This window comes from Monodelphis domestica, chromosome 3, assembly GCF_027887165.1.
Source record: "Monodelphis domestica isolate mMonDom1 chromosome 3, mMonDom1.pri, whole genome shotgun sequence".
In the NCBI taxonomy this organism is placed as follows: Eukaryota; Metazoa; Chordata; class Mammalia; order Didelphimorphia; family Didelphidae; genus Monodelphis; species Monodelphis domestica.
In genome coordinates this window covers 83,974,242-84,001,084 of record NC_077229.1, presented here as the reverse complement: position 1 = coordinate 84,001,084, position 26,843 = coordinate 83,974,242, and the positions used below count along the sequence as shown (strand labels likewise).

Genomic DNA, 26,843 nt, shown 5'->3' with positions numbered 1-26,843 from the left:
TGAAGAAGAAAGCAGTGAGGACAAGCGGAAAGAGGATGCTGAGAACTAAGGAAGGGAAAGAGAAAAATACAGTTGAGAATTTAGGTGGAGGACAGGGAAGAGAGGAGAGAAGAAAGAAGGGAAAAGACTAGGATGGCATAGAAGAGAAGTGAGAAGAAGGGGAGAGGGAAGGTTTGTAAACTTAAGTAGAACTTAAATATAATATAATTTTAAATACAATATATGAATGAAATTCTGAAGACAAAAAGACTCTTGACCATTAACTTAAATTTGTTAAATAAATAAAAAATATGGAAGCAAAAGCAGGCTATTGAGAAATCTAAAATCATGGCAGGATTCTGAAAAAAATAACATCACTTGTCCCCAGGAATGGTCAGAAACAGAATAGAACTAATGCTTATTATGATTGACAAGTGTAAGTGTTAAAATTAGTGGTTTGGCTAAATATATGAAAATTATAAATCTTTTATTTACAAAAGAGATGGGAAGAGTGAAAGTAGAGAAATACAAAAGAGTAGAGAAGACATTAACCTAGCTAAATAAATATTGTTCCAGTACTTGACTCAGCCAGGACTTTCTGACCTTCAACCCGAATTAAACTCTCTCCAGAAGATAGGAAGGGAAAGCCAGCCAGCCACTCACCCAAGTTCTCTCCAAGAGGCAGGTCAAGACAGTGACTCCAGCTGAAGGTGACTCCTGAGGCTGACTATTTTCCTTGAGCCACCCTTCTTCCTTGAGGCCAACTTCCTTTTTGGAGTCAACTTAACTTTAGCCTCAGAAATTTAGGGCCTTTTATATTGACTTCTTGTCTCCTCCCCTTTTCACAGGGGCCAATCACAGCTTCTAAATTGTCTAGCACTGCCCAGACGCCAGTGTTTGTGGGAACCAGTTCACACCTTCTGGAGGGGTGAATACTTATCAAAAGGGTTGGCAGTTTCCTTATTGAAAATTTTCTGAGGGTGTGAACTCTTACAACTTTCTGACTGATTGAGTTTCTGAGGGTGTGAACTCTTGTGTGAACTCTTAAAAGAATTCACAAGTTTCTGACTGCTTGAATTAAAAAAGAGTGAAACTCTTCCAAGTATCTTGCTGGCTTCTCACCTAGCACTAAGTAGGGTATGAATTCATTAAGTGGTTTTCTAGCTCCTACACCTAGTTCAAGTTTGTGTTGATTTGATTCAATCAAAATGTAGACAAAGGAGAGTTAATTCTGTCTTCACAATCTAGTGAGGTACTTAAATTAGTGTAAACTCAAGATAGACAATAAAGTAAAGAATTCTCTTTCACACAAGATGACTGGGTTATGCTAAAAAGGTACCAGTTGCTTAGCTTTTCCTTTGTTTTTCCTTTCTGCCAGTTATAATAATCTTTTTGACAAGTATAGACTAGACAAAAATTGGTAATAAGTAGCTGATATCTGAGATCAGTTTTGAGAATTGGTATTGATTATTGAGTAATTTTTTGCAATGGATCCTCCTTTTTTTTTTAAGAGAAGTGAATGAAGTCAGCAGATTATAGGTTTGTTGGCTTGACTTCCATTCCTGATAAAATTTCTAAGCACATTAGTTAAAGGGATGGCTGATTATTAGGTTTTTGTACTTAAAGAATATCAAAATGACATCACTGGGTGATATCTTTTTTTTTTTAACCCTTACCTTCTGCCTTAGAATCAGTAGTATGTATTGGTTCCAAGGCAGAAGAATGGTAAGGGCTTGGCAATGGGGGTCAAGTGACTTGACCAGGGTCACACAGCAAGGAAGTGTCTGAGGCCACATCTGTAGGCCTGGTTCTCAAACCACTGAGCTACCGAGCTTCTCCCAAGGTCATGTCTTTTGATTCAAACATAAATTGGATTTAAGTGAAGCAGAGTTGCATAAAGTCATTTGCCTCACTCTCTTCCAGACTCATCAAAGTCCAGTGAAAGTCAAGACACCTGGTAATGGAACAGGATGCAATGGATGACCTTGGTTTCTTCCATACCTAACCAAGCTCTAAGCATTCCACAGCACCTGCTTCCGACCCTTTGTGGCTGTTGGAACAAATTGTTTTCATCCACCCACATGTGGACCAGGGCCAAAGTGTTTTTCAAATACCTGGAGTGGACAATGCCTTAACTCACTGATGGATTTCAGTTACCTTCAATCTAGTTTATCAATCTTACTTGGGTGTGACAGCTGTACATGCTTCTTGGAACCACAGGTCAGAGCTCAGTGGCAAGTGGACACCAGAGGTGGACATGTGGCCTTGAAAAGACTCAACAAGCCTTAACACCAGAAATGCTAGTCTTCCCTGAACACTATGTAACCGTAAAAGGGGGATGGTTAGTGAATATCTTAAGAAACTTGTGATCACAAAGAACTAACATAGACTGACCAAGAATGGATGACAAAATTTTATCTTTTCATTATGAACTTCCCTTTCTTGTTTGTGAATTGCTAAGGACTTCTGAGGAAAATGGAAATGAGTCTGGTTAAAAAAAAACCCAACACTACATTTAATTCTACATCAATAATTTTAAGTGTATAAAAATGCCAAGTATTAAAAAGTTACATTATAGAAAATGAAAGATTAAATCTTTCACGGCTATGAAATTTGTGACTAGTCACAGGAAAGAAGAAAATATAAAAGACAAAACCATTCTACTTATATAAAATTTAAGATATTTTATGTAAACAATAATAATCCATTGAGGAACAGAAGAATACATACAAGCTTGGGGGGGGTTGTTATATTAGCATCTGATTAAAGTTACTATTTCTTGAGGTAAATGACACTAATCTGTGAGACTGGGCCATACCCTAAAGAAACAAACAAAAAGGAAATGTACCAAAGGGTTTGGAAGACAGCTTAAAAAGACTATGGTATGTGAATATAAAGGAACATTATTGCAATATAAGGAATTATATATATATATGCATATATATAATGCATTTAGTGAAACATAGGTAGGCTTGTATGAAGTGATTCAGCATATTGTCTACAATGTAAAAAACAATGAGAAACAAACCTTTCAAATACACTAATCAATGTTGATAGCATACTATCATTGTTAAAAGGCACTCCTTTGTAATCGATATTTTATGAAACGTGTGTGTGTGTGTGTGTGTATGCATGAGTTGGGGAGGATTTTTTCTTCTTTTTTTTAAGAAACAGCCTTTATTTTAAGCATTTTGCATTATAGGTTTTAAAAGCAAAATGTTCAGAATGTCAATTCATTTTTAAAAGAAAACTACTTTTGACTTGTGAGCAAAGAAAGGAAATGATCTGTAAGAATGGGACAGACAGCTCAATGAACTTTTTTTTTTTGGCTTTTTCATTCTATTGCCCATCTCCATAAAATTAATTATTTGCTTTCATTTTAATTCTTAGCAACAACAACCAAAGTTCCTGAAATAATAATGTAATTCCAGGAGATGGATAGGTTTATCATAAAATGATCAAACCTCTTGGATTCTGGAACAGAACTGGAACAGATATTAAAATTGACTGCTTCCTCTTTGACACTAAAAAGGTGTTAGCTAACAATATTCAATCATTTCTTTGTATTTTTTGTTAACATAAAATTAAATTTCCAATTTAAAAAAATCAATATATCCTCTTTAAACATCTCTTACATCCACAATACTTTAAGCTATTTCAATTCTGTTGGTATGGTTTAAGTAATTTCCTATTTGTAAGTCAGACAGCAATTCAGGCAATACAACCCACTCAGGGATAGTGATAGTCTCTTTCAGTTTTGTAGTGCAAATGAAATAGCAATCAGAACTGCAGCAACTGTCTGACATTCCCAAAATAAAAAATATGATACAGTACATGCAAAAGCTCTAATAAGGTCGCATGGCTGAAACATTGGACAATTTAGCTGGTGGTCCAGAGGTGAAGTTAGTGGTTTTCCCTACAGTGTTTCAAAGCTTCTCTACACACCAAGTTGCACCTCATGCTTTGTACTTGGCTTTGCCAGTCTCCCTAATGGCACAGACATGGTTTCAAGTCCCTGAAGTATTCATTGTAGTCAAGGGCATATTCAATGAGAAAATTGTCTGGAATTTAGAATTCAACAAAGTTAGGTCCATATCCTACACTGGGAGGGGTCCTCTTCACTAGTAAGCTAGCTTCTTTCACCATCTTTGGATTATAATGTGTGACCAGGGAAAGCAATGTCTGTATCATTTTTCCTGTCAATTATATCTTAAAAAATCAGGATATTCTTTCCAGTTAAAGTTGAGAGATCATCTCCACCAATCACTTTGATGTCTTCTGTTGACTGCTCATTGCAGTAGCTCTTCAATCTGATAACATCTACTATCATAGGAATTGATTTATCACTATTCCTGTTCAGTGCTTTGATATAATCCAGTAAATCAACAAAGAATTTCTAGCCATCCTTGAGGACACAGAGGGCAATGATATGGTGGCCTCCCATCTCCTTCATTACATTTTTGTGCCAGACATTCAGTCCTGTCCATGATAAGCCCATGAGGAATGAATACTTTCTCCAAATCTCGAGCTTAGTGCTTAGGGATGCAAAATAAGTCTAGGTCATAGCCTGGTTCATCATCATTGATCACGATGCTGGGGCTGAGGTTTGCCAAGACAGTCTAGGAGACTCGAAGGCGGCAGCTGGGCAGCAGCTGGGCAGCAGCTGGAAAAGAGGAAAGGGGGAGGAGAGAGAGCAGTGGAGGAGAAGGAAGAAAAGGAGGAGGAAGAGTAGGCAGCCTCCGGGAGCAACTGAGCAAGGCATCAAGATGCCTAGTAGGGAGGATTTTTGCAAAGTATGTTCTTTCAGAAAAAATCAGTTAAAAACAAGGCATGTTAGAGTAAACCACTTTCCTTTTTTGACAAGATTATTGAGGTAGTAATACATCAAAGACATATATAGATAAAATTCAGTTTTAGATAAACATTTGGAAAAAGTCCTGGTATTCTTAAATAGAAAAAGTGGAGACAAGTGGACAGCTTTACTAGATCATGTAAGGTCGGTCTGGACATTTCTTGAAGACTTCCTGCTGCCATTAGAGAATTAACAAGTATTCTTTTGAATAGACCATTAAAAGTTTGTAATATATCTAATCATACCATAATCCAGCATTTATCTTTTCCACAAGAATAGCATATATTTTATCATACCCTCTGTAAGAACCTAGGCAAGCTATTTGTACAGCATTCCTCTCATCTACTAGTTTGATAATCATGTTCAAAAAAGATAATGAAGTTTGCATTCTCTGTGATGAAGCCATATTGACTTTTTGTCATGATCCCCTTGTCTAGATATTCAGTCGGAATCAGAATGGGCATTGACAGTAGACACTGAACATTTAGATCAAAATGAGTGATCTTATGATATGATTTGGGAATCTTTTTAATGTCCATTTTAATCTCCAACAGAAGATGCTATATAATTTCATGTTCTCTACCATATCCTAGTAATTTATATCTCCCCATTGGGTACTAAGTATTTTCTGAGGGCAGAATTTGTATGGTGTCTCAGAATGACAATTTGGGAAAGCAACTCTTGTGGAGGAGGCAGTCACCCCTATTGTAAGCTAGGAGAGTAGGGCACTCTGAGGACAAGACAGTGACATATGCCAGAAAACTCAAACCACCACATTGAACACTTTGACAGCACAGAACTCTGAAACCAGGAGCAATGGAAATAGAATCCTTCTAGGGTAGTACCTATAACCATCATCTTTGCAAACGACCCCTTTGTTTCCAAACAGCCTGGACCTATTCATGCAGGTGCTACAGCCACAGCTAATGAAAACCCAGAAAAGAAAGATCTTGCCCTGAAGGCCTTGGCACTGTCAAATGGTTCAATTATCAAAAGGATTAAATTTTATTGGTGGCAATGATATGAAAGAAAAGATTTCGTTATGTCTTTTGCTATTGTATACTAAAGATCATGGGGTCTTCCTGTCTTGCAGCAGAAACCTTCCATACATTTTGTCTCTCCTACTAAAACATGAAATCCATGAGAGTAGGGACTGTTTTACTTATTTGTGTCTTCAGCACTAAGCACACAATCCTTTTTGCACATACTAAGTGTTTAATACTTTGTCATTGATTAAAGATATTCCGTAATAAAGTTTGAATTAGGTAGATATATTCAGTCTTGGTAAGTAATAGCAATTTCTGTAATGCAGAATGTGGAAGAGAACATCAAGTGTATAAATATGCTTTAAAGGGCAGCCTAGCATCTTAGAATAGTTTGTAAAATTAAGTTCAAGGGAAGAGTTAAAAAGGTACATAGGCAGCAGAGGATTCATTTTCTTGATGTCTACTTTACCCCACAATGGCATGAAGGCCAGCTGCTCTAAGTCATACTTGGTCATGGGTGAAAAATTTAAGCCTGTTCCACCATTCCTCCCTAACATCCTTATTCTATAAAATTTATGACATTTGCCAGCATTTTCAAGGCATATTATTGTAAAAACAATACTATTCTGGGAAGCTAATTCTAGCTCTACATAACCTTCACTGACCTGTTTCCTCATTTGCAAGGTAAGTTGTATGAAATGAATGATCTTAAGAGGATTGAAATTCTTTGTAAGCCTACTATTCTAGTGTTACTATTAAACAATAGAATTAGTTGTACATCTTTCTACTAGGCCAATATCTACCTTAGATTTTTAAAAAGACAGCTACAACTTTCATTAAGGGCACTGTATACCTGTACATAATTTTGACATCATTCTTGTTGGTTAAAAGTGCAGGTTATTTGGATGTCTTCAGAAATAACTGGAAAGATCTACATGAACTGATGTAGAGTGAAATGAGTAGAACCAGGAGAACATTACATATAACATTGTGGGATGATTAAATGTAATAGACTTTACTACTAACAGCAATGCAAAGATCTGAGGGACTTATGAGAAAGAATGCTATCCAGCTTCAGAGAAAGAACTGTGGGAGTAGAAATGAAAAAAAGCCATGATTTTTTACTGTTTATTTGGGTATATGATTTGGGATTTCAGTTTTATAAGATTACTCTCACAAATAATGAATAATATGGAAATAAGTTTTGAGTGATAATACATGTGTAACCTAGTGGAGTTGCTTGTCAACTCAGGAAGTGGGGGAGGGAAGAGGAGAGGGAGAAAACATGAATCATGTAACCTTGGAAAACTCATGTGTAAATTTGTTACTGGAATAAAATAAAGAAAAAAAATTTTAAGTGCAGGTTAACTAACTCTTAGATGGCTTAGGCATAAAGTGTTGTTAGCTTATGTGTTCTTTATAGCATCAAATGAAAGAGAAGTAGGCCTTCATTTACCCATAACTTCTCAGTTAATACTATTACTAAAATATTTTTAAATTATCAGTGACTTAACCAGTACAATGAAATCTCTGTATCTGTATACATACATCCACGTTTCTGAGATGTAATATATCTTCCTGAATCTTCCTTGAGGCCTAATTCTAATTGGTTCTGTGCCCAAATTTCCAGCTGAAATACCTCTTAGGTTTCCTAGAGCATACTCTCTGCCTCTCCTTTACCTCCACCACACTATTTTCATACATGTTATCTTCCTCAGTAAAATATATTTTCCCTGATTATCAACCTGCCATTTTTTATCTTTTGTGTCCTCCAGGGTACTGAACCAAATTAAAATTATATGGACAATTACTCCTAGAATACACATAGCATTTACTGAGCACTTATGTGCCAGGCACTGTGGTAAGTGCTGGAGCTATAAAAAGAAGCAAACAAGACACATCCTATTCTCTGGGAACTTGCATTCTAGGAGAAGATTAAATTATAAGTGAGTGCTGGAAATGGGAGGAAGGTGAAAGGTGTGGAGATGCTCAGGAAATGGCATGGAGATCTGGGAGATCTGATCAAGCTAAGGTACAACTGAACTATCAGAACCTGGTGTTCCAGAGGCCCAAGGTCAAGTTCTGACCCTCCAATATTATTATCTGCTATTTATTAGGCTTCTTCCACCTAATTTAATTGAATTCCACTATGGCAGGACTGCCAGTGAGATCTTGGCCCAGAAAAAATATGCAGTTAATACTAGGGATATATTATTCAATTCCAATTCTGTCCTTCATTGCATTTTCAGTTTCTTCACAGAGGACATTATCTTTACTTTTATTTTCTAGTCACAGAGGGGTCATGCCCATAGCATCTTTAGAGAAAGATCCTAAATACAGCAAGTTGCTCCCTATTTGGAAAGTTTTCCAGATTATCAGTAAAATAACTGCACAAAGGCTATCAATTTCTTGACTTTAAGAGTTTTCTCCAGTTATTATCCAGGCTTTTAAAACCCATTTTGTGCAATCCTATCCAGGTAAATTCTTATATTTATAGTATCCATGTGTGATTCCACTGGGAAGCTGTGCAGGATTGTAAGCAGGTTATCAACTTTCCAAACAGATTTGGTCACTGAACACTTCTAGGTTTGAAATTTAGTGGAATCTATAAATGCAATGCTCTTAGACTATAGAATGTCTTTGTGATGAAAGGTGTTAGGAAAGAAATTTTAAAGCATGATTTAATAAACCATGGCTTCACACTAAAAAATTGCTGATACATATTTGTTTTTAATATTTTGGGTACCTTTAAGATATAACTAGCATTAAAAATTCTCATGTGACTCTCTTGTAATGTAGAACATTGGTGCTACATGAAACATTTAGGAAATATTGTCCTGAAGTGAATGTGATTGTCTAGTATCCATAGTAATAATTTAAATTTACAGAGCTGTGACAAGGAAATCACTTTAAAAGACTGATATATATTAATTTAAGGTCGCCAAGGAATTCAGCTATGTAATTCCTAAATGAAAACTTAAGTCAGCAGTCAATCTTTTATGGAGTTTAATTACAATAGGAGGAAGAAAGGAATTAGAGATAGAGAGAGAGAAAAAGGGAGAGAAGGGAATAGGGCTTAAATACCCCTTCTGTTTAGGCTGGGCCAAAAGGCCCAAGCCCTTAGATAGCTGGGGCAAAGAAAAGAGATCAGTCCCTATTACTCACGTGACCAAAATGGAGAAAGTCTCAGAGGCCCCCACCTTCAGCTTCCTTCAGAGCAAGCTTCTCAGAGCACACTCCCACCACTCAGACAAACTCCTCAACCACCACCTCGAGTCTCCAGACCCCCCCCTATCCTTAAGGAAACCATCCAAGTTCCCTCCCCTCAGTCCTCACATCTACCAATCACCTGTCCATCAATTTCCCTGTGCCAATGGAGGCTCTAGCTTAACCCAGGACCGCCCAGAGGTCTCTGGCTTTGCACATGTCTGTTGAAGGTCATATTTTCAAATAATTAAATCTTTGATCCTTTGCTACAGCCCTTTCTAAATCCTGTTAACCTGAGTAGGGTAGAGATTCAAATAATTAAATTTTGATCTAGGCTGCAGCCCTTACTCAATCCTGTTAGGACTGAATAGGGTGGAGATTGATTCCAAGTATCTCCATCGTATCAATTCTAAAATCAATCATGGCTCAAAGAAATTCCTGTTCTATGCTTAAGCATAGGTCAAAGTCCTTTCCATTGTTCAGCAAAAGGTTTCTGTCCTAAAGTAATCTTAAGAAGGTAGGAGGGGGAAACTCTCATGCCAATGGGGTTCACATTCCAATAGCCAAGACCCACTATCAATAGGGAATTTTTCAAGTATGAAATTTCCCAATGGTGAAATTTCCAACATTTATAAGTCTAAGAAATTTTGAGGTTTACAGAGCTCTTAAGATTTCACTCATCCCTCTGAAATAGATAATCTTAATCTTATTATTCCCACTTTATAAAGGAAGAAATAGCCTTAGTCAGGTTAATTAATTTGACCTTGGTCATACAAGGATCAATTACTAGAAGCAGGATTTGAATACAGGTTATCTTACTTTAAGCCCAATGCCTTTCCCATTATACCAGGCTCTTTCCTTGAAGCCAAATAAGCCCCTAACTTTCAAGCAGTGTTATGGTAACAACTGGCCTCCAAACTTTAAAAGGAAGACAGTTTCCTGCTGATAGGGAAGCCGTTATTATAAATTATTTTTTATCCACTACTGTCTTTCAAAACTATTATACTTAAAACCTTAAGATTTATTTTTGTAGTGTGTAGATAGAATCCACTCTCCAGGTTTGTTCTCCCGAAGCTCATCCTACTCTGCATTCCATTTTGCATGTGTACATTGCATGATGGAGGGGGCTAGAAAGAAAAAGGTGTGGTGCAGGATGTGGAGTGCTCTCTCCGGGTTGGAACACAGGCTTAGGAAATCAGGTGCTTCTGTGTACTCAAGGGTTTTTTTCTGACTTCGTCGGCTTGGTGGGCTTCGGATTTTGGCTTCCTGATTCAGCTTAGGGCATTTTATTTTAGCTAGGTGATATTTTCTGTCTCCTTCCTACATTTCCCTCTTTATCTCCATTTTGAATAAAACTTAATTGCTAAGAGCTAACAGACTTGTGACTTAAGAGTTAATTTTATAAATGGCAATCACAATTTTTAAAAATTAATATGACATCTAATATTTTACTTACATTATTACAGTATTATAGTGGACCCAAAAGTATTTTTAAAAAATATAAATCATGGGGACCAATCTCTTCTTATGGTATAAGGAAAAATTAATAAAAATCCAGTATTACCACTTTTTACTAGCTTATTGAATGAAATTATTTCATTATCCATTATACTGTTTGTCAGTTATTTTGTTTCTCCAATTAGGTAATAAACTACACAAGGAAAGGAACCACTTTTTATTCTCTATATCTTGCATAATTATTTGCATGTAAGTGTTCAACAGGCATATATATATATATATATATATATATATATATATATATATATATATGCCAATCAAATTATCTTTCCTTATGATTTAGAACCTTGGTAGTTATTTGGTAATGTTTCATTTGAGGTAGCTAGTACTAATGAAAATCCTAGTAATATTTGCAGTAAGTAAAACAATTCTAAATGTTACTTAGTCATTGTATTTAGACACCAAAATTTACTTAAGAGAGTAGTTCTAGTTTTCATTCCCAAAATGGGACAAAAAAGATGAGTTTTAAAACTGGTTAAGTATTAATACTTTGAAATATTTTATTGTTGTCTACCTAACCAAAAAATTATATCTTTAGTATTCATTTCTGCTCAAGGAGCAAAAAGAAAAGCAGCCAATTTGTATACATTTCTATATTATACATAAACATATATTTACATATTATAGTTCTTTTCATAGTAGCCAAAACTGAAACTAAGGGAAATACCCAAATAAATTATAGTATATGAATAATGCTGTTACTGTAAGAGATGATGAAAGTTTCAAGATCTCTATGAAATGATTCAGAGTGAAGGGAACAGAAATAGAACAATTCACACCATGAAAATAACACAGGGGGAAGAAATACCTCTGAAGTTCTTTAGAAGTTTGAGTAATACAATGATAAACTCCAGGACTCAAGATGATGCCACTTATTTTCTACCAGAGAAGTGATAGACTTTATGCAGATACATATATTTTTGGAAATGGTCAATGTGAAGTTTTGTTTTGCCTTGAACTATGCATATTTGTTATGAAGCTTTTATTTATTTTTTAATTGTTCAATGGGGAGGAAGAACTGTGGGAAGAGGTAAGTGCCTGTAAAAATGAATATTTTGTAAAAAATAAAAAATAAACAGTTGAGAAGTAGTGAATTATCAAGTTTTATTTTTAAATGCTGCTTTTCAATCCAAGGTCAAAAGGAGAACTATATTCTATTATCTCTTAAGAAATGTACAACTTTGTGCAATCTTCAACTTAAAACAAAGGGATGTAGAAAGCATAGCATAACTAAGCAAATCTACGGAATACACCAGCAAAACAGCCCTGATGGGTTCATTTTCTGAAATCCCTTTTCTTCCAGCAATATACTTGAGTGTTGTATCCAAAGAAAAATATCCATGGATTCTACAATAGTGCCCAATAAATCACCTCCACAGAAAAAGAAACTCCCCCCCAAACCCCTCAAACTTATTCTACCACAATCTCATCTTCTGATTCTGCTCCAAAGTTTTCTATGTTGGCTTCTTTTTCCTGAGCACTGATAGATCCCATGCCATCCAGATCCTTGTTCTGGCTGTCTCCACTGCTGGCTCCTACACATGTATTCCCATTCTCACATGTTGGTTTGCTTACTATTTCTTCTTCCAGTGACTGCCTGGAAAAATCATCATTTCTAGCTTCACCAGTATCAACAGTGTTTTGTTCTTTGGTCCTCACTTCACTGTTCTTTTGTGGTGGTATTGTTTCTTCTCCATCAACAGCCCTGACTGCTGCAGCAATGACCTCTGCTAACACTGCTGTCACTACCTCTTCAGCAGTTTCCTCTTTGTCTTCATCTCCTTCAACATCTGGATCCACTATTTCATCTGTGAAGGGATCTTCACCCTAGGTGAATGAATATAAACATGAGCGACCTATCATAAAAAAGTAGAACAAAAAATGAGCAAAAATCTACACCTTCAAAATAAATGATAGGGCGTATGTTGTTGAATCCAGTTAGAAAAATTTAAGAGATCTTATAAAATATATGGACAAAAACCACAAGTAGTCCAAACAAGATCATATTGTTGATGATTGTTGAGCTAATTTAGGAAAAAGAAGAATCTTTTCCAATGACACTTTTATAAATAATACATTAATTCCATACCAAAAAAGTTAGAACCATCTCTTGTGAGAGATATCTCTACAAAAATAGTATTAAATAGACTATAGGAAAAATTTACTAGTAACTAACGGTTTCATGGATGGATTCATGTTATCTATATATTTCTAATAGTGCATTTGAAAACAAAAGCCAGGACATTATGGATATTATACATAAGAGTATGGGGTTATTGTACTAAAAATACACGGGGAATAAAACATCATAAAGACAATTTTGCTTTCCGTAATTCTTTTCAAATTTTGTACTAAAACATGAATCTAAACTTTCCACTTAAAGAATTATTCCCAAATATTTAGGTAACTAATCTGAACCTGACTTGAATCACTATTTTTGCATATCTTAAGGCACCCACATGAATGCTTCAGAATACTTAGAAGACTGTAAGAATTAAAAATTGCTGACATGAAATGGGTCCATATATTAATAACTGAAAAAGGATAGAAACAAGAACCACCAGGTAACAAGTTCTCCAAAGTCTAATTTTTCTCAAACTGCAAAAACTGTCCTAATCCAGAACTTCCATAATAGGGATAATCTAAATTTCCCACTGCATAATTGAAAATCTACAATGTTTCTTGATCCTTTACTTTCTAAAAGCATCTTCTAAATTTCAAAATTATGGGTATTTAACAAAATGAAAAAGCAGGATACTTTGGAACTAAGAGATACTCTATCTACCCAGAATAATTTGAAAATATTTACAAGGGTTACCTTAAAAATTACTAGGGACGGGATATAAAGGCCATCATAAAGTCTCAGTTGTTTATGAGCAAATAGGCTATCAACTTAAATCATTGTCTAACTGCTAATTATAATTATCTAAAATAAGTCATGTATTACTATGCTTGTGTACATCTAAAATCCAGACACTCACTCACTCACTCTCTCTCTCTCTCACTCTCTCTCTCTGTCTCTCTCTCAAATCTAGTGATTCCCATGTCTTGCATTGTGAGTACATCTATATTAGACAGGTTATGTCCAATATTTCAAAAGGTTCTTCTTGAGGGGGCAGCTGGGTAGCTCAGTGGATTGAGAGCTAGTCCTAGATTCAAATCTGGCCTCACACACTTCCCAGCTGTGTGACCCTGGGCAAGTCACTTGACCCCCATTGCCTAGAAGTTACCACTCTTCTGCCTTGGAACTAATAAACAGTATTGATTCCAAGATGGAAGGTAAGGGTTTAAAAAAAAAAAAGGTTCTGCTTACCCACTTACAAGTCTTCCCCTTCCCCCAACAAACCTTAAGGTATTTTTCAAGCATTTTCACTATATGTCTGTTGTTCAAGACACTTTTAGCCACATGTAGACTTGTTTTCTTGAACTGTTCGGCGGCAAGCTACAGGAGAAGACAAACATAACATTACTTTTTGACTATTTCCTCTGAGGGAAAGAAAACAGATTATACACCTACTGTTAATAAGACAAACTAGAGAGGTGCTGATATGAATTGATAGAGGAAGATTTCTCACTGGGCAATCAATATACTAATGATATTACATGTCTTAGAGGCAGCTAGAAGGTACAGTAGTAGCTAAAACACTTAAGCCTGGAGTCAGGAAGACTGAGTTAAAAATCAAGCCTTATAAATGGAGACACCCCTGCTGTTTGACAGGGTCATAGTCTGGGGAAATGGAGACTGCAAATCAGCACCCAGAAAATAAGGCACCCACTGAACCCCCTTTTGTACGACTTTTCCCTCTAACTTCCTCTATGAATGGAATTGCTATGATTATTGTTCTCTCCCCAATACAGGAGAAATTATAAGAGAGCAAATACTTATAGGGTTAACACATATATCCCATCTTAATCCCCCCAGATTATTACCCATTACTCCCCTCCTTTCTCTCTCCACAGTTACATTCACTCCCATACAAGCCAAGCAAGTCAAGAAGATCAATCACCTTCAAGCCCACAGGTCTACAGGACACACTCCACTGATTTGTTACATAACAACCAAGCAACCTTGCCAGGTGCCTGAATCAAGCACAAGAAATATACAACTTGGAAATTGAGGAAAATCCCAATTCTGGTCTGTCTTAAATTCCTCTCTAACCCTGTACCTAGCTATGAAATGTTTTGTTACCCATCTCCTAAGTAATTGTGATTGATTGTGAAAACTGACCAAAAGTAACAATGATTCTCCTAACTAGTCAACCCATAGGTCAGGGAGAACTAATCTCTAGACAACCCTGTTCATGTCATTCATTTATTTCTCTCATAGCAGCAATATTTCGTTGACTATCTCCTTAGGCTTTGTGTTTGTTGTTAGGTTCTATAGAAACATGTATATAGAAAATTGATTGTGTGCCAGAAAAGTATGTATTCACTACTGAATCTACATTAATAAACGAACCTCATGCCATGGCAGAGCACTGTGTGATGCCTATGCATGTAGGATTGATCACTCAGTACCTCTCATCCATTATTTGACTGACTGCTACACCTAGACAGAACTACCCTACCCTCTGAGACAGCTGACTCAGCTTATATACTTAAATAAGTGACCCTGAGAGCAAGTCACTTAACCTTTGCCTGCCTTGGTTTCCTTTTCTGTAAGATGGGGATAATAATAGTACTTAGTACTTACTTCTTAGGGTTGATGTAAGGATCAAATGAGATAATTATAAAAATTCTGACACTGTATACTAAGAGCTATATAAATGTTAAGTTTTATTATCTAAAAACAAAAAACCAGAGGGAAGTAGTAGTTCACAGTCTATTTTGACTCAGAAGGGCATGGTGAGGGGGGAAGCTGGGTAGCTCAGTATATTGAGAGCCAGGCCTAGGGATGGGAGGTCCTAGGTTCAAATCTGGCCTCAGACACTTCCTAGCTATAACCCTGGGCAAGTCACTTAGCCCCCATTGCCTGGCCCTTACCACTTTTCTGCCTTGGAACCAATACATAGTGCTGATTCTAAGGTGGAAGGTAAGGGTTTTAAAAAGGGGGGAGGGGAGGAAGATGGTGTTGTAAGGCAGAAGATCTGGTTTCAAATTTAACTTAAGTTATTTTTTTGAAGGCAAGTTGTTTAATTTCTGCTAGCGAGGTTTTTCTTGTTTAAAATGGATGAGGGGGAAGCCTTTTACATTGTTAAAAATCTGTATAGAACTATTAGTATTTATTGATTCAGGCAATCAGCAAGACATGGAGGTTTCAGTGTTAGGAATGTGTTGTCCAAAGTCAATTTTGCAAGGTAATAAAGCTGGGTGCTCCAAATACAAAAACAAAAGCTAAACATTTTTTGCTTTTAAGGAACATATAGTATGATGTCTTCAGATAATCAGAAATAGTATAAGGTAATTTAAAAGTCAGATTACATAGAACAAATTTCCAGAAGATGGTAAGGAATCTCTTGACTTTACACAAGGAAAATTCTTAATCTTATGTAAATTTCAACCAAGCCTCAGTAAAATGAAGTTGTCTAACCTCAAAGGATAGGGTTAAATTTGAACTTAAAAAAAGAAAAAGCTCCCTTCCAACATAATCCCTCAAATGGCCACAAGATGTTTTTATAATGAGAGATTACTCAAATGGAGATTGTTATCAATTTCCTACCTTCTGCACCATAACAGCTGATTTGAGAATAGGGCAAGGGCACTTACACGGCGGTTGTGATTGTGGTCAGCAGAATAAAGATGTCGCTGGAGAAGATGGTGCTGGGCAGGAATTAACATGTCACAAGCCATACAATGCGCAGCTTCAATTCTCTTAAAAAAGTGTTCCTGGCCAATTCCTATAGATCCAAATGAGAGTTGTTTAATCATTGTCCATATGATTGAAGTTGTATTTACAGCGTTCTATGGCCACTCGAAATCTGTAACCCTTTCACTTTCCTCGCATTTTTCTCCTTAAAGTATCTTGATGCCATTTAAATGAAGAACATTAGTTAAAATTGTTTCATGTGTAAAATCAACTCTGTGTTCCCTTTGCTTCTCATTTTGTCTAAAAGGAATAATTATAAATTCTAAAGAGATCTTTTCTCCCTAGTTGTGTGTTTGATTGTGGGCTTTTCTTCTGCTAAATATACTATTATAAATAACCATAGCCCATGGTTCACTTTTTAGCCTTTTTGCTCTCAGATTTTCAGAACACGCTAAATGCTATGAGGCATATGTGCATCTTCTAATTTCTCTTTTTCTAAAACCTCTCAACTCACCTTTGAAAGGGTCTGGTTTTTGCTTGACACTTTCTTTCTCACTCAACTCTTGACGACGCTTCTCTATTTTCTTATTCCTGTTCACAATGTATTCCTAAAAATGTTGAAGGACAAAATAAAGAGGAAAGGGGTGATTTATATACAAAAGTAGCTTCACTCAAGGGCTCTTTATCTTCTCACCAGCAGTCTGGTGAAGCCTACAGACCATTTCTCACAACCATATTTATAAATTAATATAGAGGATTAAAAAATATTGAAACACAGCTATCAGAATATTAAACAAAAAACACTTGGTTCAATGATGCCAGGTTAAAACTAATATGCATATTTGTATTAAATGTGTCTTGGGGCAGTTAGGAAGCACAGTGAACAGAGGGCTAGCTACACCTGGAGTTGGGAGGACCTGAGTTCAATTCTGGCCTCAGACAGTTTCTAGTTGTGTGACCCTGGGCATGTCACTTAACTGACTGCCTAGCCCTGGCCATTCTGTCTTAGAATTGATACTTAAGAGAATGTAACTTTTTTTTTTTTAAAGTGCCTTGATAGTTCACTAAAAAAGGTGTCTTGACTGCAGTTTCAAAGACAGATAGGTTTTGTCATTTAAGCTACTTGGAAAAGATTAAGATTTAGGAAACCAATTCATCTCTTCTCTTTGCTTTCCTTTGGTACTTAAATAATGGAGATAAACATTTAATTAAAGTACATTTCTGCATCAATTATCAGATCTTCTGCCCTATGTTACAGCTTACCTGTAAGAACTCCACTGTCTTATCAGGTAGCTTAGTACCAATGAAACGCAGTGTATCTTTATGGAACTTGCTCTGTAGGTGCCTATGGATTTCTTCATCTTTGAAACTACGGAACTTGCATATAGAACAGGCAAACTGAATCCTAAAATGGAATGAAAGAAACATAAAGCACAGTAGTGAGCCAACTGAGTTTTCCTCCTATATTGGTGATGTGCATATATGATGACTCTAAGGTCAATACTACATAAAGAGGAGCTGAAGAACCTATGATTATCGCTGGATAGTTTTTAAGAGATAAGTGACTACATCATGAACTCCTCTACTAGTTATGATAATACCAGTAACTTTTATAGTGCAAATGAAACACCTTGACACTATGAACCCTGATTTATTTTTGTACCCCTATCCCACACCATCTGACTTTATATATATATTTTGAATGGAATAATGTCCTCAGTTTGGATGCATAAACAACAGAGTGACCTAGATAAAGGAGAAAAGTAAACTGACTTCTAATCCCTTTGTTGATCAGCTGCCATACTGATTTCAATAATGACATTTCTTTACCTTAGTTTCTCACTTCCAGCAAAACATCACAATAAGAATATTATGAACATTAAATAGTAAAAAGCATGAGTGGTGGTGGTGGTGGTGGTAGTAGTAATATATCACTTGTCATAAAGGCAAGTTGTTCCCTCCAACTCTAGTGCTTCTGAAAACTAGTGAAGGAACTAATACAATTTTGTTTAATGGATCCATCACAAATTCAAGTAATTTTCCAACTGAGCTGGACAAGGATTCTTCTCTTCTTCCAAACTATCACACTTATTCCAACTAATCCAAACCTCCACTTCAGCATCCAAACGCACCTCTACCACTCACAAGAGAAAGAGCTTATTGTTTACTGAGAAAATGAAAACCGTAGCTTCCTAAGTATCTCAAGAACACTCTTCAGCAGGAACCACCTTCTCTCTCTCTCTGCTCCTTTGCTCTATCCTCCATGGCCTCTCCTCTATCCTCTGTCCTTTCTAAGAAAGCTTGTCCCAATCACTCCCATTTGTTACTTTCTTTTGTCTTCAACTAGTTACTTTCCCCACTGTCTATGACTAGGACCAGGTCTCTCCCCTGTTCTTAAAAGACCTTCACTCTACTCTGGCATATTCACAAGTAAACATCCTCTAGACTTATTCCATTTTAACCTCTAGAATACCCTTTCAATACTTAAACTATTCCTTCATTTTAAGACATATTTCTTTTGTCTTTTCATCTTCTGGCATGTAAGGAAACATGGGTTTCTCCTCTGCTCCCCAGAACACAATGTATCCCCACCCATCCTTTTTCATACTACATATACCTTATTTTATGTATTTATTTGTACATGTCAATCAAGTACTGTTAATTACCTGGGTTATGTGTGGAGTATTATGTTGGGTACTTAGGATACAAAGACAACACTGAAACAGCCAATAATCTCAAAGAACTTACATTAGGCTGTGGAATGCACCACATACATATACGACTGTTCAAAAAGTAAATACAAAAAAGTACTACCAACAAGATTGAGGACTAGACATTTTCTCCAATCTTCTCCAAAATATGAATTGTGTTTAAGAGATAAAGCAAATCCAACTCTCTCTATGGGCTAGGACACGTAGAAACCAAACAATGAACCAATAGCAAAGAAGATTATTTGCTATCCACTACTGTGCTCACTCAACATGCCCTCCCCCACCACCCACCATGCTTCCAGCAGGAGGGCAATCAATCTGAAGGATTGCAAGAAAATTAAAATCTCTACATCCCTCCCCTCCAAGGCCATAGAAATCCAAAAGCAGAATCCTGCTCAGGCCCTGTTAGTAGGATGGCAGCACTCTTATGCCACAACAAAGCTCTGACAGAACTGAGGAAAAGAAACTAGGGTAACATATGTGTGTGATTTGTTGTGTGGCTCTCCACTAAGACTGAAGTAAAAGAGCCTAACATGAAATTGGGGTTAGTTCTGTCAACTTAGAAGTCATTAGGGTCAGAGACTAAGCCCTCAGAGGAATCCAGCCCTCAGAAAAACCTGTGATCACAGAAAATGTTAAGTGTCAATGGAAAGAATCTCCAATTTAAAGATTATCTCCAAGGGGAATAAAAGAAACCCAATGCTGAAAATATCAAGACATGTAACGGTTAAATTTAACAATCCTGCTGACAACAAATGACATAGTAATAAGACCTTACAATAAAAAGGAAAAGAAAATACAAGGATAAACAAACACAGCAACTACCAAAAACAAAATAAGAGACCATTAAGATATTTCTTTCTAAATGCATACAAGGATGAAAACAGAAGTCAAATAGACATGATGATGGAGAAAAAGGCCTGAAATGTTGTGAACTAAAACCCATAAATTCTATTTCCAGATGAATCATTTTTTCTTTTGCAGGACCAAATCACACAATGGGAGTATACATAATTAGGGGCAGAAGGAAAGATAATGAGTAATATATCATATACCCAAAGGCTAATTACCAATGAAGAAAAAGTCATTCTTGTAGTCCCCTCAGGAAGAAAAAATGGTCTAAAGGAGAAGTTAGGAGGGAAAGGAAGGGAAAGAAAGAGGGAGTAAGTGTGAAAATCTTATTTCAGTGGTGAAATCATTGATGAATAATAGGTATTTCTAAGAGTGAGGTAGAAAAGAAAAAAAGGACTGGGAGACAAGATCTATAAGGCAGTTATTCTCAAATTGATTAGAAGGAACCCAAAATAGTTATCTTAGGAAGTTTAATTCCATGAGGTATACAAAGACTAACAAAGAATAAAATAAAAGGACCAGAGTGGCTCAATGGATGGAAAACCAGGACTAGGGAAAGGAGGTCCTAGGTTCAAATCTGGCCTTGGACAACTTCTTAGCTATGTACCCTGGACAAGTTACTTAACCCCAACTGCCTAATCCTTAAAACTCTTCTGCCTTGCAACTTGCAACTTAATATCAATAAGGATTTTTAAAAAAGTATAAAGACAAGCCATACCACTGTTGGGTATACCCCAAAGAGATAATAAAGAAAAAGACATGTTCAAAAATATTTATAGCCCCGCTCTTTATGGTGGCAAAAAATTAGAAAATGAAGGTATCCACTGATTGGGGAAGGACTGAATAAATTGTGGTATCTGATGAAGGAATATTATTGTGCTGAAAGGAATAAAGAACTGGAAAGACCTCCAGGAACTGATTCAGAGCTAAAGGAGCAGAATCAGAACATCATATACAGAGACTGATACATTATGGCACAACCGAATGTAATAAGACTTTTCTACTAGCGGCAATGCAATGATCCAAGTCAATCCTGAGGAACTTATGAGAAAGAATGCTATCCACATCCAAAGAAAGAACTGTAGGAACAGAAACCCAGGAAAAAAAAAAACAAAACATGACTGATCATGTAGCTCAATATGAATATGATTAGGATTTTTATGTTAAAAGATCACTCTACTACAAACATGAATAATATGGAAATGGGCTTTGAACAATGATACATGTATAATCCAGTGGAACTACTTGTCACCTCTGGAAGTGGGGAGGGAAGAGGGTAAAGAACATGAATCATGTAACCATGGAAAAATATTCTAAATTTAAAAAAGGGAAAAAAAAGAAACAAACTAACAAACAAAAAAACAAAGACAAAATATAAAAGAAGGCCTGCAGGGAAAATTTACTATTCATCAAATGAAATCAAAGAAATAGGAATTGCAATCAAGTCATCAAAGTAAAACCAAACTTGGGCACCTGTGTGGAAGATAACTTGCAGAGGAAAGATTGAAGGCAGGGAGAGCAATTGAGGTCATTGATGAAAAGTGATATGGGCCTGAACTAGAGTTGTTGTGGTAAGACTAAGAAGGGACAGATGTGAAAGATATTAGGGAGGTAGAACTGACAAAATACTTGTGTGGAAGGGCAAAACTGTCCAAGCACTACTCCTGGATTCTTCTAATCAAGCTCCAAGTCAGAATTCAGTTTGATGTCAGATCACTCACTAACACCCACATTCACTGAAGGCCAAGACCCTAAGTGTACCTCAGTCAGTTTCTCTTGTCTTCTAACCCACAAATATAGAAGGTCATTGTCTTCTACCAAATGATGCCCTGGGTCAGTATTTTATTCAGCTCTATGCTATTTTTCCATTTCTCCTACCTGCCCCCTTCCCCCCATGACCTTATGTAGGACAAACAAGGAACCCTGATCATTGGTGAGTTTCCTTTACTTTTACGTGCTCAGGGTATGAGGGAGGCCTCACTGAGTCTTCACAGAACACACCCCTGTCTGCTAAGAGGCCAAAGGAAGGGTCTGGAACAATCTAATCTCATGCCTCCTCAATGAACTTCTTTCCAACGCTTAATGCTATGCCTAGACACCTACTGCTAAATGGTTTACATACTTCTAAACTCCTTATACTCACACTCATCCCAGTAAAGCTGCCAATAATACAAACCTTATTCCCCTTGACAAACTGGCTGCTCCTTCACTCCAATATCCTCAACTATAACCCACTCCAGATCTGCATCTCTTCCACTTTGCCCTCTAAAATTTCTGTTCCAAGATGAAGACTTTCTTTTATTCAGTCCTTTGATCTTCACTCACATGAGACACCCTCTCAACAATACCATTTCCTTACTTGTCCTTTTCAAAAAAAAAGAAAAGAAAAAGAAAAGTCCTGGGTACATTTTCTTTCAACTTCTCCTCATTTTCAGTTTACACGATCTACATTTATCATCCAAATCAGATCATGAGGATCATGTATAACAGACCTCAGAACATTCTCCTCAGTTCTTCAAGGATTCACGTGTCTGGTTTGCAGGCTTACTCCTCTCCATCTCCTTGCCATACTTAAAGGAATTTAATATTTATTTAATATTTAATTTAATTTTTATTATTTAATATTTATACTATAATATATTATATTATAATAATAAATATTTAATAATTGAGAGTCCTTAAAAAATCCTAATATTCCTAAAAGTACTCCATTCCCATGTTCTGTTCTTCCACTGCATGCAGAAACTGTTATACTCTTGACTTTGTTACAAATGTTCCATTTCTATACTTCTGAACTCTGAAATTCCCTTATCTGATCATACTTTTATCACTCTATCTTTCCCTTTTGCTTACTACCCTTAATCCTGTTTACATACTCATGGACATCCATTACATACACCTCTCAGTTCTTACCCAGACCAATACCTCTGCACTGACCATATTCTCTTCTGTTCCTTATCTTGACCTCTTGGTGAATCAACTCAACTTTAAACTGTTCTCTGTCTTCAACTGCTTTGCAAACCAACTCTGGATTATTCCCAAGATCTACCTCTTCTGCTCCTGCATACTGTTAAAGAGCAAGAAGAAACTGCGTTTACTGGGCCCACTAAAAATTTGTTATTTAATTTAACAAGGTTCTCATTTCTGCAAATAAAACATTATAAGCCATTATAATGATTTTCTATCCCACTTTCTCCAGAGCTTTTAGTCTCTCTTCAAATCTCTCTCTAGCCTCCCATAGCAACCCTTCCCCCCCTAACCTCCAAGCTGAAGATTATGGCACAGAAAAAACTTGCCCAAAGCTCTTCCTCAACTTCATCTCATTCAGGTATCTGTCCATTTTCCTTCACACTGGTCTTAGATTAAGAGAGAGCCCTTCTTGCTGACACAAACACTTGTATATGTGGCTTTGGTTCCCACCCCTCTCCTCATTATCATTCCCAACTGCCTAATAACATACCTATGTTTTTCCATCCTCAAAAAACTTGATCAACCCATCCCTATTGGCCCCTCCTATAATCCTCATCCCTTTTAGTGGCTAACCTGCCTGAGAAAGAAATCTACACTTACTGATGTTATTCTCTCTCCTCTCATCAGATTCTAAACCAGTGATGGTCAATCTTTTAGAGATGGAGTGTCAGGCCACTCCCCTAAGTACCAGGTGTGCTCTGCTCCTCCCTTTACTCCACAAAGAGGAGGAAGAAAGCTCCTATTGGGTTGCTGGGCAAAGGGGTGGGTTAAATGAGTAATGTCCTCAGAGAGTGTAGAGAGGGGAAGGAGAGTGGCCTGAATGCTTCGCTTCCCTTCAGCTCTGCCACCTGTGAACCACCCACCTTATCCTCTGTGCACTCCAATTGGGCTGCTGGGCAGAGGAGTGGGGATATGGAAAAAAAAAAAAAGTTATCAGGCATGGCAAAAAGGAGAGGGGAACCTTTCTAGAAATGAACTAGGTGGGTGGCATGCTGTGTCCCATTTTTGGCATCCATGACATAGGTTTGCCATCACTGATCTAAGTCCTAGAAAGCCAGACTATTGTTCTGGTTCAGCTAAAACTGCTGAATCATCAGTTATCTCTTTAATGCTTTATCTACTGACTTCCTCTCAATTCTGATCCATGTTGGCTTCTCTTCATTTGACACTATTATTGTCTCCTTCTGGAGAGTCTCTCTTTATAACATTACTTTCTTTTCATTTTCCTTTTTTCAGTCAGACTCTTCTTAGTCTCCTTTGTTGGTTTCTTGTCCAGATCACTAACAACAAATATTCTCTAAAGCTACATCCTATACCCATATTTTCCCACCCTCTATATCAGAAATTCTTCACCTTTCACAGTCAGGTAAAGCCTATAGACCCCTTCTCAGAATACAAAAAAAAAATTAAACTATATTAAAAAGAAGTTTTCAAAAAGTTTATGGACCCAAGGTCATGAATTCTTGATCTATACTATCTCATCTGGCAATTTCATAAGCTTCTTTGAATTCAATGATAATCTCCATGCACACCATTCACAGATCTATAGGTGCAGCACTCGTTTCTCTACGAAGATAAAATCATGCATCTCCAATGACATGGACATCTTGAGATGGAGATTTAGTAGATATTTCAAACTTAATGTGTCCAAAACAGAACATATTATCTTTTCCCCCAAATTCTCTCTCCCTAGAATTTCCCTAAAACCTTTGAGCACACCATCCTAATTGCTTGTAATCACAACCTCAGCATCCTCCTCCATAATTCCTCCTCATTTACCCAACAGCAGTCATTGTGAAATCTTGGTTCTATATTCATGTCATCTAAAACATACATCTTCTCCACTCATAGAGGCACAACCTTTGTGACTTCATCACCTCTCAAAGGTTAAGTACAGTAGCCTAATTATTCTCTCTGCCTGAAATCTTTTCTATTCCATTTATCCTCTAAAATGATTTTCACAATGTGGAGGTTTGATGTCACTCCTCACTCTTTTCTTTCTTTTTTTTTGTGTGAAAATTTTTATGCTTCATTTTTTCAAATTACATGTAAAAATTTAACCTTAATAAAATTTAATTCTAAATTCTTTCCCTCCCTTCCCTTAACCTTCTCTGTGATCATAATCAGATATGTATGCAGTCATACAAGAACATTTCCATTTTAGTCATGTTGCAAAAAAGAGACCAAAAAACCAAAAACAAAACCCCAAAATTCAAGGAAAAAAATTAAAAATACGCATTGAACTGCATGAAGTTTCTATCAGTTCTTTCTCTGGAGATAGTTAACATTTTTCATCACAAGTCCTTCAGATATGTTTTGGATCACCATATTGCTGAGAAGAGCTAATTAATTCAGTTGATCATTGTACAATATTGCTGTTATGTTTAATGTTCTCTTGGTACTTGCTCACCTCACTTTGTATCAGTTCATGTAGTCAAGGTTTTTCTGAATCAACTGCTTGTTATTTCTTAGAGGAAAATAGTATTTGAACACAACCACATACCACAATTTGTCCAGTCATTCAATTGATGGATAATCAACTTCTAATTTTTTGTCACCTCAAAAAGAGGTGCCATAAAAAAAAATTTTTTTTTTTAATGACCCTTTGACTTTTTCCTTTGATCCCTCTGGGATACAGACCTAATAATGGTGTTGCTGGGTTAAAGGTTATACAATTTTATAGCACTTTGGGCAGGGTTCCAAATTGTTCTCCAAAACAGTCTGATTAGTTCACAACTCCACCAAGAATATGTTAGTGTGCCAATTTTTCCATGTCCTCTTCAATATTTGTAATTTTCCTTTACTTGCATATTAGCCAATCTACTATGGATGAGATGGTGCCTTAATCACCTTGGTTTGCATTTGTCTAATAAAAAATTATTTAGGGCACTTTTCCATATGAATATATAGTTTTTATTTCTTCTACTGAAAACTGCATATCCTTTGACTATCAATTGGGGTATGACTAGTATTTTTATAAATTTGACTCAGTTTTCTATATATTTGAGAATCAGAGAACTTGCTGTAAAATTCTGTCCCTACTTTTCTTCAAATATTAGCTAAATTAGTGGTTTGTGCAAAACCTTTTCAATGCAATGTAATACAAATCATCTATCTTACATCTCACAATCCTGTCTTCTTTGGTCATAAATTCTTTCCTCATCCATAAATGTGATGGGAAAACTACTCAGCACACCTCCAATTTGCTTATAGTATCATCCTTTAATATTGAAATCACGTACCCATTTTGATCATATCTTGGTATATGGAGTGAGCTGTTGGTCTCTATCTAATTTCTGCCAAATTGCTCTCCAGTTTTTTGTCAAATAGTGAGTTCTTGTCCTGAAAGCTTGGCTCTTTGCTTTTATCAAATACTAGATTACTATGGGTCATTTACTACTATGTATTGTGTACCTAATCTATTCCACTGATCTACTACCCTATTCTTAGCAAGTACCAGATTGTTTTGACGATTATCAATTTTTAACACTGTTTGAGATTTGATACTATTCAGGATATCTTCCCCTTCACAGTTCCTCCTCCCCACCTCATCATTCCCTTGATATTCCTGACTCTTTATTCCTCCAGATAAATGGATTTTTTCTAGCTCTATGAAATGACGTTTTGGTATTTTGGTATGGCACGGAATTAACTTAGGTAGAAATACGATTATTATGTTGGCTCAGCCCAGTCACGAGCAATCGATATTTTTCCATTTGTTTAGCTTTTACTTTGTGTGAAAAAGTGTTTTGTAATTGTGTTCATATTCTTGGGTTGTCCTGGCAGGTAAACTCTCAAGTTATTTTATTCTGCCCATAGTTATTTTAAATGGATTTTCTCTATCTCTTGTTGCTGGATTCTGTTGGTAATAAAATGATGATTTATGTAGGTTTATTTTATATCCAGCAACTTTACAAAAGTTTTAAATTATGTTTTTAGTCCATAGCATCTACAAAGTGAATTTTCTTTTCTTATTGCCTATTTTAATTTCTCTTTCTTTTTCTTCTCTTATTGCTATAGCT

At 36.3% G+C, this 26,843-nt stretch overlaps 1 protein-coding gene and 1 pseudogene across 2 annotated transcripts in view; both read right to left on the bottom strand.

The window, feature by feature from the left end:
• Positions 1-3,935: 3,935 nt before the first annotated feature.
• On the bottom strand, positions 3,936-7,521 carry LOC100618418 (hypoxanthine-guanine phosphoribosyltransferase-like; annotated as a pseudogene).
• A 4,108-nt stretch (positions 7,522-11,629) lies between these two features.
• Positions 11,630-26,843, bottom strand: part of AKAP8 (A-kinase anchoring protein 8) — a 56,405-nt gene continuing 41,191 nt past the window's right edge. For both annotated transcript variants that reach the window (XM_007489688.2, XM_056822344.1), the window contains 5 exons: positions 17,552-17,693; positions 16,803-16,896; positions 16,249-16,379; positions 13,889-13,984; positions 11,630-12,369 (listed from right to left, as the gene is read on the bottom strand). In XM_007489688.2, coding sequence (XP_007489750.1) covers positions 11,953-12,369; positions 13,889-13,984; positions 16,249-16,379; positions 16,803-16,896; positions 17,552-17,693 — 880 coding nt within the window. In that variant the 3' untranslated portion in view covers positions 11,630-11,952. The remainder of the gene's footprint in view (positions 12,370-13,888; positions 13,985-16,248; positions 16,380-16,802; positions 16,897-17,551; positions 17,694-26,843) is intronic.